The sequence below is a fragment of the Oncorhynchus keta genome, unplaced genomic scaffold (assembly GCF_023373465.1).
Source record: "Oncorhynchus keta strain PuntledgeMale-10-30-2019 unplaced genomic scaffold, Oket_V2 Un_contig_7382_pilon_pilon, whole genome shotgun sequence".
Classification (NCBI taxonomy): domain Eukaryota; kingdom Metazoa; phylum Chordata; class Actinopteri; order Salmoniformes; family Salmonidae; genus Oncorhynchus; species Oncorhynchus keta.
Genome location: NW_026289421.1, coordinates 101357 through 115000, shown reverse-complemented (window position 1 = coordinate 115000; position 13644 = coordinate 101357). Strand labels below are relative to the sequence as shown.

Genomic DNA, 13644 nt, shown 5'->3' with positions numbered 1-13644 from the left:
GTGGGTTAGGAGTCTATACTACTACTACACTGTGTGGGTTAGGAGTCTATACTACTACTACACTGTGGGTTAGGAGTCTATACTACTACACTGTGGGTTAGGAGTCTATACTACCACTACACCGTGGTTTAGGAGTCTATACTACTACACTGTGGGTTAGGAGTCTATACTACTACTACACTGTGGGTTAGGAGTCTATACTACTACTACACTGTGGGTTAGGAGTCTATACTACTACTACTACACTGTGGGTTAGGAGTCTATACTACTACTACACTGTGGGTTAGGAGTCTATACTACTACACTGTGGGTTAGGAGTCTATACTACTACTATACTTTGTGGGTTAGGAGTCTATACTACAACTACACTGTGGGTTAGAGTCTATACTACTACACTGTGGGTTAGGAGTCTATACTACTACACTGAGACAGGAAGGAAGGTGTGGTGAGGACAGTGTGGGTTAGGAGTCTATACTACTACTACACTGTGGGTTAGGAGTCTAACTACTACTACTATGGTCCTTCTGTAGCTCAGTTGGTAGAGCATGGCGCTTGTAACGCCAGGGTAGTGGGTTCGATTCCCGGGACCACCCATACGTAGAATGTATGCACACATGACTGTAAGTCTTTGGATAAAAGCGTCAGCTAAATGGCATATATTATTATATTATTATATTACTACACTGTGGGTTAGGAGTCTATACTACTACTACACTGTGGGTCTGTCCTGTGTGTGTACCTCCTCAGAGATCTGTCCTGTGTGTGTTACCTCCTCAGAGATCTGTCCTGTGTGTGTTACCTCCTCAGAGATCTGTCCTGTGTTACCTCCTCAGAGATCTGTCCTGTGTGACCTCCTCAGAGATCTGTCCTGTGTGTGTTACCTCCTCAGAGATCTGTCCTGTGATACCTCCTCAGAGATCTGTCCTGTGTGTGATACCTCCTCAGAGATCTGTCCTGTGTGTGATACCTCCTCAGAGATCTGTCCTGTGTGATACCTCCTCAGATATCTGTCCTGTGTGTTACCTCCTCAGAGATCTGTCCTGTGTGTTACCTCCTCAGAGATCTGTCCTGTGTGTGTTACCTCCTCAGAGATCTGTCCTGTGTGTGTTACCTCCTCAGAGATCTGTCCTGTGTGTGTTACCTCCTCAGAGATCTGTCCTGTGTGTGTTACCTCCTCAGAGATCTGTCCTGTGTGTGTTACCTCCTCAGAGATCTGTCCTGTGTTACCTCCTCAGAGATCTGTCCTGTGTGATACCTCCTCAGAGATCTGTCCTGTGTTACATCCTCAGAGATCTGTCATGTGTGTGTTACCTCCTCAGAGATCTGTCCTGTGTGTGTTACCTCCTCAGAGATCTGTCCTGTGTTACCTCCTCAGAGATCTGTCCTGTGTTACCTCCTCAGAGATCTCTCCTGTGTGTGATACCTCCTCAGAGATCTGTCCTGTGTTACCTCCTCAGAGATCTGTCCTGTGTGTGTTACCTCCTCAGAGATCTGTCCTGTGTGTGATACCTCCTCAGAGATCTGTCCTGTGTGTGTTACCTCCTCAGAGATCTGTCCTGTGTGTGATACCTCCTCAGAGATCTGTCCTGTGTGATACCTCCTCAGAGATCTGTCCTGTGTGTGATACCTCCGCAGAGATCTGTCCTGTGTGTGATACCTCCTCAGAGATCTGTCCTGTGTGTGATACCTCCTCAGAGATCTGTCCTGTGTGTGTTACCTCCTCAGAGATATGTCCTGTGTGATACCTCCTCAGAGATCTGTCCTGTGTGTGTTACCTCCTCAGAGATCTGTCCTGTGATACCTCCTCAGAGATCTGTCCTGTGTTACCTCCTCAGAGATCTGTCCTGTGTGTGTTACCTCCTCAGAGATCTGTCCTGTGTTACCTCCTCAGAGATCTGTCCTGTGTGTGTTACCTCCTCAGAGATCTGTCCTGTGATACCTCCTCAGAGATCTGTCCTGTGATACCTCCTCAGAGATCTGTCCTGTGTGTGTTACCTCCTCAGAGATCTGTCCTGTGTGTGATACCTCCTCAGAGATCTGTCCTGTGTGTGTTACCTCCTCAGAGATCTGTCCTGTGTGTGTTACCTCCTCAGAGATCTGTCCTGTGTGTGTTACCTCCTCAGAGATCTGTCCTGTGTGATACCTCCTCAGAGATCTGTCCTGTGTGTGATACCTCCTCAGAGATCTGTCCTGTGTGTGTTACCTCCTCAGAGATCTGTCCTGTGTGTGTTACCTCCTCAGAGATCTGTCCTGTGTGTGTTACCTCCTCAGAGATCTGTCCTGTGTGTGTTACCTCCTCAGATATCTGTCCTGTGTGTGTTACCTCCTCAGAGATCTGTCCTGTGTGTGTTTACCTCCTCAGAGATCTGTCCTGTGTTACCTCCTCAGAGATCTGTCCTGTGTGTGTTACCTCCTCAGATATCTGTCCTGTGTGATACCTCCTCAGAGATCTGTCCTGTGTGTGATACCTCCGCAGAGATCTGTCCTGTGTGATACCTCCTCAGAGATCTGTCCTGTGTGTGTTACCTCCTCAGAGATCTGTCCTGTGTGTGTTACCTCCTCAGAGATCTGTCCTGTGTGTGTTACCTCCTCAGAGATCTGTCCTGTGTGTGTTACCTCCTCAGAGATCTGTCCTGTGTGTGTTACCTCCTCAGAGATCTGTCCTGTGTGTGTTACCTCCTCAGAGATCTGTCCTGTGTGTGATACCTCCTCAGAGATCTGTCCTGTGTGTGATACCTCCTCAGAGATCTGTCCTGTGTGTGTTACCTCCTCAGAGATCTGTCCTGTGTGAGTTACCTCCTCAGAGATCTGTCCTGTGTGTTTACCTCCTCAGAGATCTGTCCTGTGATACCTCCTCAGAGATCTGTCCTGTGTTACCTCCTCAGAGATCTGTCCTGTGTGTGTTACCTCCTCAGAGATCTGTCCTGTGTTACCTCCTCAGAGATCTGTCCTGTGTGTGTTACCTCCTCAGAGATCTGTCCTGTGATACCTCCTCAGAGATCTGTCCTGTGATACCTCCTCAGAGATCTGTCCTGTGTGTGTTACCTCCTCAGAGATCTGTCCTGTGTGTGTTACCTCCTCAGAGATCTGTCCTGTGTGTGATACCTCCTCAGAGATCTGTCCTGTGTGTGATACCTCCTCAGAGATCTGTCCTGTGTGTGATACCTCCTCAGAGATCTGTCCTGTGTGTGATACCTCCTCAGAGATCTGTCCTGTGTGTGATACCTCCTCAGAGATCTGTCCTGTGTGTGATACCTCCTCAGAGATCTGTCCTGTGTGTGTTACCTCCTCAGAGATCTGTCCTGTGTGTGATACCTCCGCAGAGATCTGTCCTGTGTGTGTTACCTCCTCAGAGATCTGTCCTGTGTTACCTCCTCAGAGATCTGTCCTGTGTGATACCTCCTCAGAGATCTGTCCTGTGTTACCTCCTCAGAGATCTGTCCTGTGTTACCTCCTCAGAGATCTGTCCTGTGTGTGTTACCTCCTCAGAGATCTGTCCTGTGTGTGATACCTCCTCAGAGATCTGTCCTGTGTGTGATACCTCCTCAGAGATCTGTCCTGTGTGTGTTACCTCCTCAGAGATCTGTCCTGTGTGTGATACCTCCTCAGAGATCTGTCCTGTGTGTGTTACCTCCTCAGAGATCTGTCCTGTGTGTGATACCTCCTCAGAGATCTGTCCTGTGTTACCTCCTCAGAGATCTGTCCTGTGTGTGTTACCTCCTCAGAGATCTGTCCTGTGTGTGTTACCTCCTCAGAGATCTGTCCTGTGTGTGATACCTCCTCAGAGATCTGTCCTGTGTGTGTTACCTCCTCAGAGATCTGTCCTGTGTGTGTTACCTCCTCAGAGATCTGTCCTGTGTGTGTTACCTCCTCAGAGATCTGTCCTGTGTTACCTCCTCAGAGATCTGTCCTGTGTGTGTTACCTCCTCAGAGATCTGTCCTGTGTTACCTCCTCAGAGATCTGTCCTGTGTGTGTTACCTCCTCAGAGATCTGTCCTGTGTGTGATACCTCCTCAGAGATCTGTCCTGTGTGTGTTACCTCCTCAGAGATCTGTCCTGTGTGTGTTACCTCCTCAGAGATCTGTCCTGTGTGTGATACCTCCTCAGAGATCTGTCCTGTGTGTGTTACCTCCTCAGAGATCTGTCCTGTGTTACCTCCTCAGAGATCTGTCCTGTGTGTGATACCTCCTCAGAGATCTGTCCTGTGTGTGATACCTCCGCAGAGATCTGTCCTGTGTGTGATACCTCCTCAGAGATCTGTCCTGTGTGTGTTACCTCCTCAGAGATCTGTCCTGTGTGTGATACCTCCTAGAGATCTGTCCTGTGTGAGTTACCTCCTCAGAGATCTGTCCTGTGTTACCTCCTCAGAGATCTGTCCTGTGTGTGATACCTCCTCAGAGATCTGTCCTGTGTTACCTCCTCAGAGATCTGTCCTGTGTGTGTGTTGCGTCTCTCCAGATCTCTCCTCAGCAGTGTGTTCTGTTTCTCCAGCTGCAACAGTCTACGGGCCAGATGGACACTGCAACACACATTAAATAAACTCTCAAACATAAAACCAAACAATAATCATGTATCACAAATTGCACCCTATTACCTATATAGTGCACTACTTTAGAGCAGGACCCTATAGAACCCTATATAGTACACTACTTTAGACCAGGGCCCTGTAGAACCCTATATAGTGCACTACTTTAGACCAGGACCCTATAGAACCCTATATAGTACACTACTTTAGACCAGGGCCCTATAGAACCCTATATAGTACACTACTTTAGACCAGGGCCCTATAGAACCCTATATAGTGCACTACTTTAGACCAGGGCCCTATAGAACCCTATTCCCTATATAGTGCACTACTTTAGACCAGGGCCCTATAGAACCCTATATAGTGCACTAAGTTAAATACTTTAGACCAGGGCCCTATAGAACCCTATATAGTGCACTACTTTAGACCATAGCACTATAGAACCCTATATAGTGCACTACTTTAGACCAGGGCTCTATAGAACCCTATTCCCTATATAGTGCACTACTTTAGACCAGGGCCCTATATAACTCTATATAGTGCACAACTTTAGACCAGGGCCCTATAGAACCCTATATAGTGCACTACTTTAGACCAGGGCCCTATAGAACCCTATATAGTGCACTACTTTAGACCAGGGCCCATAGTGAATAAGAGGCCGTTAGGGACCCGTCAGATCAGATCTCACCTCTGCCTGAGTCGTCTCTTGGCGGTTGTAGGAACGTTGGCACCGTAACCGTAGGAGAACAGAACTCTCTCTGCTTCCTCCTCATTATCAACTGACCAGAGAGACAACGACCAACGGAAATAATGGTTACATTTCATAACGGAACATATTGCATCAGAGCAGTGTGTGTGTGTGTGTGTGTGTGTGTGTGTGTGTGTGTATCACTCTGCTGGTTGTGCAGCATATTCTATAGTCAGATAACTAGTAGTGTCAATCACTGCTACTAGTATTATCCTAACGTCGTGCCAACATGACTCTAACGTCGTGCCAACATGACTCTAACGTCGTGCCAACATGACTCTAACGTCGTGCCAACATGACTCTAACGTCGTGCCAACATGACTCTAACGTCGTGCCAACATGACTCTAACGTCGTGCCAACATGACTCTAACGTCGTGCCAACATGACTCTAACGTCGTGCCAACATGACTCTAACGTCGTGCCAACATGACTCTAACGTCGTGCCAACATGACTCTAACGTCGTGCCAACATGACTCTAACGTCGTGCCAACATGACTCTAACGTCGTGAGAACATGACTCTAACGTCGTGCCAACATGACTCTAACGTCGTGCCAACATGACTCTAACGTCGTGCCAACATGACTCTAACGTCGTGCCAACATGACTCTAACGTCGTGCCAACATGACTCTAACGTCGTGCCAACATGACTCTAACGTCGTGCCAACATGACTCTAACGTCGTGCCAACATGACTCTAACGTCGTGCCAACATGACTCTAACGTCGTGCCAACATGACTCTAACGTCGTGCCAACATGACTCTAACGTCGTGCCAACATGACTCTAACGTCGTGCCAACATGACTCTAAAGTCGTGCCAACATGACTATCCTAACGTCGTGAGAACATGACTCTAACGTCGTGCCAACATGATTCTAACGTCGTGCCAACATGACTATCCTAACGTCGTGCCAACATGACTCTAACGTCGTGCCAACATGACTATCCTAACGTCGTGCCAACATGACTCTAACGTCGTGCCAACATGACTATCCTAACGTCGTGCCAACATGACTCTAACGTCGTGCCAACATGACTCTAACGTCGTGCCAACATGACTCTAACGTCATGCCAACATGACTCTAACGTCGTGCCAACATGACTCTAACGTCGTGAGAACATGACTCTAACGTCGTGCCAACATGACTATCCTAACGTCGTGAGAACATGACTCTAACGTCGTGAGAACATGACTCTAACGTCGTGCCAACATGACTCTAACGTCGTGCCAACATGACTCTAACGTCGTGCCAACATGATTCTAACGTCGTGAGAACATGACTATCCTAACGTCGTGAGAACATGACTCTAACGTCGTGAGAACATGACTCTAACGTCGTGCCAACATGACTATCCTAACGTCGTGCCAACATGACTATCCTAACGTCGTGAGAACATGACTCTAACGTCGTGCCAACATGACTCTAACGTCGTGCCAACATGACTCTAACGTCGTGCCAACATGACTCTAACGTCGTGCCAACATGACTATCCTAACGTCGTGAGAACATGACTATCCTAACGTCGTGCCAACATGACTATCCTAACGTCGTGAGAACATGACTATCCTAACGTCGTGAGAACATGACTATCCTAACGTCGTGAGAACATGACTCTAACGTCGTGCCAACATGATTCTAACGTCGTGCCAACATGACTATCCTAACGTCGTGAGAACATGACTCTAACGTCGTGCCAACATGATTCTAACGTCGTGCCAACATGACTATCCTAACGTCGTGCCAACATGACTCTAACGTCGTGCCAACATGACTCTAACGTCGTGCCAACATGACTCTAACGTCGTGCCAACATGACTATCCTAACGTCGTGCCAACATGACTATCCTAACGTCGTGCCAACATGACTATCCTAACGTCGTGCCAACATGACTATCCTAACGTCGTGAGAACATGACTATCCTAACGTCGTGCCAACATGACTATCCTAACGTCGTGAGAACATGACTATCCTAACGTCGTGCCAACATGACTATCCTAACGTCGTGCCAACATGACTATCCTAACGCCGTGAGAACATGACTATCCTAACGTCGTGAGAACATGACCCTAACGTCGTGCCAACATGACTATCCTAACGTCGTGAGAACATGACTATCCTAACGTCGTGCCAACATGACTATCCTAACGTCGTGAGAACATGACTATCCTAACGTCGTGAGAACATGACTATCCTAACGTCGTGAGAACATGACTATCCTAACGTCGTGCCAACATGACTATCCTAACGTCGTGAGAACATGACTATCCTAACGTCGTGAGAACATGACTCTAACGTCGTGCCAACATGACTATCCTAACGTCGTGAGAACATGACTCTAACGTCGTGCCAACATGACTATCCTAACGTCGTGAGAACATGACTCTAACGTCGTGCCAACATGACTATCCTAACGTCGTGAGAACATGACCCTAACGTCGTGCCAACATGACTATCCTAACGTCGTGAGAACATGACTATCCTAACGTCGTGAGAACATGACTATCCTAACGTCGTGCCAACATGACTATCCTAACGTCGTGAGAACATGACCCTAACGTCGTGCCAACATGACTATCCTAACGTCGTGAGAACATGACTATCCTAACGTCGTGAGAACATGACTATCCTAACGTCGTGAGAACATGACTACCCTAACGTCGTGCCAACATGACTATCCTAACGTCGTGCCAACATGACTATCCTAACGTCGTGAGAACATGACTATCCTAACGTCGTGCCAACATGACTCTCCTAACGTCGTGAGAACATGACTATCCTAACGTCGTGCCAACATGACTATCCTAACGTCGTGAGAACATGACTATCCTAACGTCGTGAGAACATTACTTTCAGCAGCCTGCATGGTGACGTCGTCCAGCTCCTGCTCCAGTTTCTCGTAGGTCTGTAGTCTGGCCTGCTGCTCAGCATTCTGGGCCTGGAGTTCCGTTATCTGCTTCTCCGAGGACGCCTGAAGCCTGTACAACTCCTTGGTCATGACCTGATGGAAGACCAGGGGCAGTTAGCTGTGGGCCAGGGCTCAGCAAGCCGTATGTAACACCCTGGACAGGAGCTAAGAGCTGTATGTAACACCCTGGACAGGAGCTAAGGGCTGTATGTAACACCCTGGACAGGAGCTAAGGGCTGTATGTAACACCCTGGACAGGAGCTAAGGGGCTGTATGTAACACCCTGGACCAGATCTAGGGGTTGTATGTAACACCCTGGACAGGAGCTAAGGGCTGTATGTAACACCCTGGACAGGAGCTAAGGGCTGTATGTAACACCCTGGACAGGAGCTAAGGGCTGTATGTAACACCCTGGACAGGAGCTAAGGGCTGTATGTAACACCCTGGACAGGAGCTAAGGGCTGTATGTAACACCCTGGACAGGAGCTAAGGGCTATATGTAACACCCTGGACAGGAGCTAAGAGCTGTATGTAACACCCTGGACAGGAGCTAAGAGCTGTATGTAACACCCTGGACAGGAGCTAAGGGCTGTATGTAACACCCTGGACAGGAGCTAAGGGCTATATGTAACACCCTGGACCGGAGCTAAGGGGCTGTATGTAACACCCTGGACAGGAGCTAAGAGCTGTATGTAACACCCTGGACAGGAGCTAAGAGCTGTATGTAACAGCTCCTCCTGCCTGTGCCATTAAACCCCTACAACTCATCCAGAATGCCGCAGCCCGTCTGGTGTTCAACCTTCCCAAGTTCTCTCACGTCACCCCGCTCCTCCGCTCTCTCCACTGGCTTCCAGTTGAAGCTCGCATCCGCTACAAGACCATGGTGCTTGCCTACGGAGCTGTGAGGGGAACGGCACCTCAGTACCTCCAGGCTCTGATCAGGCCCTACACCCAAACAAGGGCACTGCGTTCATCCACCTCTGGCCTGCTCGCCTCCCTACCACTGAGGAAGTACAGTTCCCGCTCAGCCCAGTCAAAACTGTTCGCTGCTCTGGCCCCCAATGGTGGAACAAACTCCCTCACGACGCCAGGACAGCGGAGTCAATCACCACCTTCCGGAGACACCTGAAACCCCACCTCTTCAAGGAATACCTAGGATAGGGTAAGTAAGGGTAAGTAATCCTTCCCCCCCAAAAAAAAAATATTTAGATGCAAGTGGCTGTTCCACTGGATGTCATAAGGTGTATGTACCAATTTGTAAGTCGCTCTGGATAAGAGCGTCTGCTAAATGACTTAAATGTAAATGTAACACCCTGGACAGGAGCTAAGAGCTGTATGTAACACCCTGGACAGGAGCTAAGAGCTGTATGTAACACCCTGGACAGGAGCTAAGGGCTGTATGTAACACCCTGGACAGGAGCTAAGGGCTGTATGTAACACCATGGACAGGAGCTAAGGGCTGTATGTAACATCCTGGACAGGAGCTAAGGGCTGTATGTAACACCCTGGACAGGAGCTAAGGGCTGTATGTAACACCCTGGACAGGAGCTAAGGGCTGTATGTAACACCCTGGACAGGAGCTAAGAGCTGTATGTAACACCCTGGACAGGAGCTAAGGGCTGTATGTAACACCCTGGACAGGAGCTAAGGGCTGTATGTAACACCCTGGACAGGAGCTAAGGGCTGTATGTAACACCCTGGACAGGAGCTAAGGGCTGTATGTAACACCCTGGACAGGAGCTAAGGGCTGTATGTAACACCCTGGACAGGAGCTAAGGGCTGTATGTAACACCCTGGACAGGAGCTAAGAGCTGTATGTAACACCCTGGACAGGAGCTAAGGGCTGTATGTAACATCCTGGACAGGAGCTAAGAGCTGTATGTAACACCCTGGACAGGAGCTAAGGGCTGTATGTAACACCCTGGACAGGAGCTATGGGGCTGTATGTAACACCCTGGACAGGAGCTATGGGCTGTATGTAACACCCTGGACAGGAGCTAAGGGGCTGTATGTAACACCCTGGACAGGAGCTAAGAGCTGTATGTAACATCCTGGACAGGAGCTAAGGGGCTGTATGTAACACCCTGGACAGGAGCTAAGGGGCTGTATGTAACACCCTGGACCAGATCTAGGGGTTGTATGTAACACCATGGACAGGAGCTAAGGGCTGTATGTAACACCCTGGACAGGAGCTAAGGGGCTGTATGTAACACCCTGGACCAGATCTAGGGGTTGTATGTAACACCCTGGACCAGAGCTAAGGGGCTGTATGTAGCACCCTGGACAGGAGCTAAGGGGCTGTATGTAACACCCTGGACAGGAGCTACGGGCTGTATGTAACACCCTGGACATGAGCTAAGGGGCTGTATGTAACACCCTGGACCAGAGCTATGGACTGTATGTAACACCCTGGACAGGAGCTAAGGGCTGTATGTAACACCCTGGACAGGAGCTAAGGGGCTGTATGTAACACCCTGGACCAGATCTAGGGGCTGTATGTAACACCCTGGACCAGAGCTAAGGGGCTGTATGTAACACCCTGGACCAGAGCTACAGGCTGTATGTAACACCCTGGACCAGAGCTAATGGGCTGTATGTAACACCCTGGACCAGAGCTACAGGCTGTATGTAACACCCTGGACCAGAGCTACATGCTGTATGTAACACCCTGGACCAGAGCTAATGGGCTGCCCTACTAGGACGTTCTAACAACCAAAATGCTTAGGTTTTCTGGTTCCTCCTCCTCTGGGGTACTGGTCTAAAGTAGTGCACTATATATAGGGAATAGGGTTCTATAGGGACCTGGTCTAAAGTAGTGCACTATATATAGGGAATAGGGTTCTATAGGGACCTGGTCTAAAGTAGTGCACTATATATAGGGAATAGGGTTCTATAGGGACCTGGTCTAAAGTAGTGCACTATATATAGGGAATAGGGTTCTATAGGGCCCTGGTCTAAAGTAGTGTACTATATATAGGGAATAGGGTTCTATAGGGCCCTGGTCGAAAGTAGTGCACTATAATAGGGAATAGGGTGCTATAGGGCTCTGGTCTAAAGTAGTGCACTATATATAGGGAATAGGGTTCTATAGGGCTCTGGTCTAAAGTAGTGCACTATATATAGGGAATAGGGTTCTATAGGGCCCTGGTCTAAAGTAGTGCACTATATAGGGAATAGGGTTATATAGGGCCCTGGTCTAAAGTAGTGCACTATATATAGGGAATAGGGTTCTATAGGGTCCTGGTCTAAAGTAGTGCACTATATATAGGGAATAGGGTTCTATAGGGCTCTGGTCTAAAGTAGTGCACTATATATAGGGAATAGGGTTCTATAGGGTCCTGGTCTAAAGTAGTGCACTATATATAGGGAACAGGGTTCTATAGGGCTCTGGTCTAAAGTAGTGCACTATATATAGGGAATAGGGTTCTATAGGGCCCTGGTCTAAAGTAGTGCACTATATAGGGAATAGGGTTCTATAGGGACCTGGTCTAATGTAGTGTACTATATAGGGAATAGGGTACTATAGGGCCCTGGTCTAAAGTAGTGCACTATATAGGGAATAGGGTTCTATAGGTTCCTGGTCTAAAGTAGTGCACTATATAGTGAAAAGGGCACCATTTGGGACTCCCACCTCTAGCTTCTTCTGGTGTTTCTCTGTCTCCATCTGACACTGTCCCAGGTTCCTGGCGGTCTCCTCTTGTACCATCTGAGAGCGCTCTGTCTCAAAGCTCTTCAGCTTCACCTGGTTCAGAAGCTCTGCCACCCGGCTGTCTGTCCCCGTCTGGACACCACGGAACCTGGGGACACACAGTTATATATATTTAACCAGGGGACACACACAGTTATATATATTTAACCTGGACACACACAGTTATATATATTTAACCTGGGGACACACACAGTTATATATATTTAACCTGGACACACACAGTTATATATATTTAACCTGGACACACACAGTTATATATATTTAACCTGGGGACACACACAGTTATATATATTTAACCTGGGGACACACAGTTATATATATTTAACCTGGACACACACAGTTATATATATTTAACCTGGGCACACACACAGTTATATATATTTAACCTGGACACACACAGTTATATATATTTAACCTGGACACACACAGTTATATATATTTAACCTGGGGACACACACAGTTATATATATTTAACCTGGACACACACAGTTATATATATTTAACCTGGACACACACAGTTATATATATTTAACCTGGGGACACACACAGTTATATATATTTAACCTGGGGACACACACAGTTATATATATTTAACCTGGGGACACACAGTTATATATATTTAACCTGGACACACACAGTTATATATATTTAACCTGGGGACACACACAGTTATATATATTTAACCTGGGGACACACACAGTTATATATATTTAACCTGGGGACACACAGTTATATATATTTAACCTGGACACACACAGTTATATATATTTAACCTGGGGACACACAGTTATATATATTTAACCTGGACACACACAGTTATATATATTTAACCTGGACACACAGTTATATATATTTAACCTGGGGACACACACAGTTATATATATTTAACCTGGGGACACACACAGTTATATATATTTAACCTGGACACACACAGTTATATATATTTAACCTGGACACACACAGTTATATATATTTAACCTGGGGACACACAGTTATATATATTTAACCTGGGGACACACACAGTTATATATATTTAACCTGGGGACACACAGTTATATATATTTAACCTGGGGACACACAGTTATATATATTTAACCTGGACACACACAGTTATATATATTTAACCTGGACACACACAGTTATATATATTTAACCTGGACACACACACAGTTATATATATTTAACCTGGGGACACACACAGTTATATATATTTAACCTGGGGACACACACAGTTATATATATTTAACCTGGACACACACAGTTATATATATTTAACCTGGACACACACAGTTATATATATTTAACCTGGACACACACAGTTATATATATTTAACCTGGGGACACACACAGTTATATATATTTAACCTGGGACACACACAGTTATATATATTTAACCTGGACACACACACAGTTATATATATTTAACCTGGACACACACAGTTATATATATTTAACCTGGACACACACACAGTTATATATATTTAACCTGGACACACACAGTTATATATATTTAACCTGGGGACACACACAGTTATATATATTTAACCTGGGGACACACACAGTTATATATATTTAACCTGGGGACACACACAGTTATATATATTTAACCTGGACACACACAGTTATATATATTTAACCTGGACACACACACAGTTATATATATTTAACCTGGGGACACACACAGTTATATATATTTAACCTGGACACACACAGTTATATATATTTAACCTGGACACACACACAGTTATATATA

General features: G+C 46.7%; 1 protein-coding gene and 1 long non-coding RNA gene across 15 annotated transcripts in view; both read right to left on the bottom strand.

Annotated features, from left to right (window-relative positions):
• Positions 1 to 1020, bottom strand: part of LOC127926310 (uncharacterized) — a 7906-nt gene extending 6886 nt beyond the window's left edge. Inside the window, exon 1 of the long non-coding RNA XR_008123990.1 lies at positions 996 to 1020. This is a non-coding gene — a long non-coding RNA (uncharacterized LOC127926310). The remainder of the gene's footprint in view (positions 1 to 995) is intronic.
• Positions 1021 to 1433: 413 nt separating this feature from the next.
• LOC127926308 (progesterone-induced-blocking factor 1-like) lies at positions 1434 to 12665 on the bottom strand. Of its 14 annotated transcripts, none has more exons than XR_008123950.1 (8): positions 12396 to 12665; positions 11814 to 12068; positions 8125 to 8275; positions 5214 to 5304; positions 4417 to 4519; positions 3632 to 4215; positions 2144 to 2263; positions 1436 to 1509 (listed from the first exon to the last, which is right to left on the bottom strand). XR_008123950.1 is itself a non-coding variant. In XM_052511735.1 (6 exons), the coding sequence occupies exons 2-6, from the start codon at positions 11886 to 11888 to the stop codon at positions 4126 to 4128; spliced, it is 510 nt and encodes a 169-aa protein (XP_052367695.1). In that variant the 5' UTR covers positions 11889 to 12068; positions 12396 to 12665; the 3' UTR covers positions 3553 to 4125. The 14 variants fall into 14 exon arrangements, 1 of the variants encoding a protein (XP_052367695.1); XR_008123957.1 differs by lacking the exons at positions 1436 to 1509; positions 2144 to 2263 and adding exons at positions 2835 to 2877; positions 3482 to 3541 and having other exon boundaries at positions 3632 to 3687; positions 4391 to 4519; positions 12396 to 12659; XR_008123945.1 differs by lacking the exon at positions 2144 to 2263 and having other exon boundaries at positions 1434 to 1509; positions 3572 to 4215.
• Between the last annotated feature and the right edge of the window lie 979 nt (positions 12666 to 13644).

What these genes read in the sequence shown, in the direction of transcription:
- LOC127926308 (XM_052511735.1), bottom strand. Translation starts at nt 11,888, where the DNA reads ATGGTACAAGAGGAGACCGCCAGGAACCTGGGACAGTGTCAGATGGAG. An exon ending in CACCATGCAGGCTGCTGAAA is followed by an intron (nt 5,305 to 8,124) that starts GTAATGTTCTCA and finishes CTCTCTGGTCAG; the next exon opens with TTGATAATGAGGAGGAAGCA. An exon ending in CAGGACAGATCTCTGAGGAG is followed by an intron (nt 4,216 to 4,416) that starts GTAACACAGGAC and finishes ATCTCTGCGGAG; the next exon opens with GTATCACACACAGGACAGAT.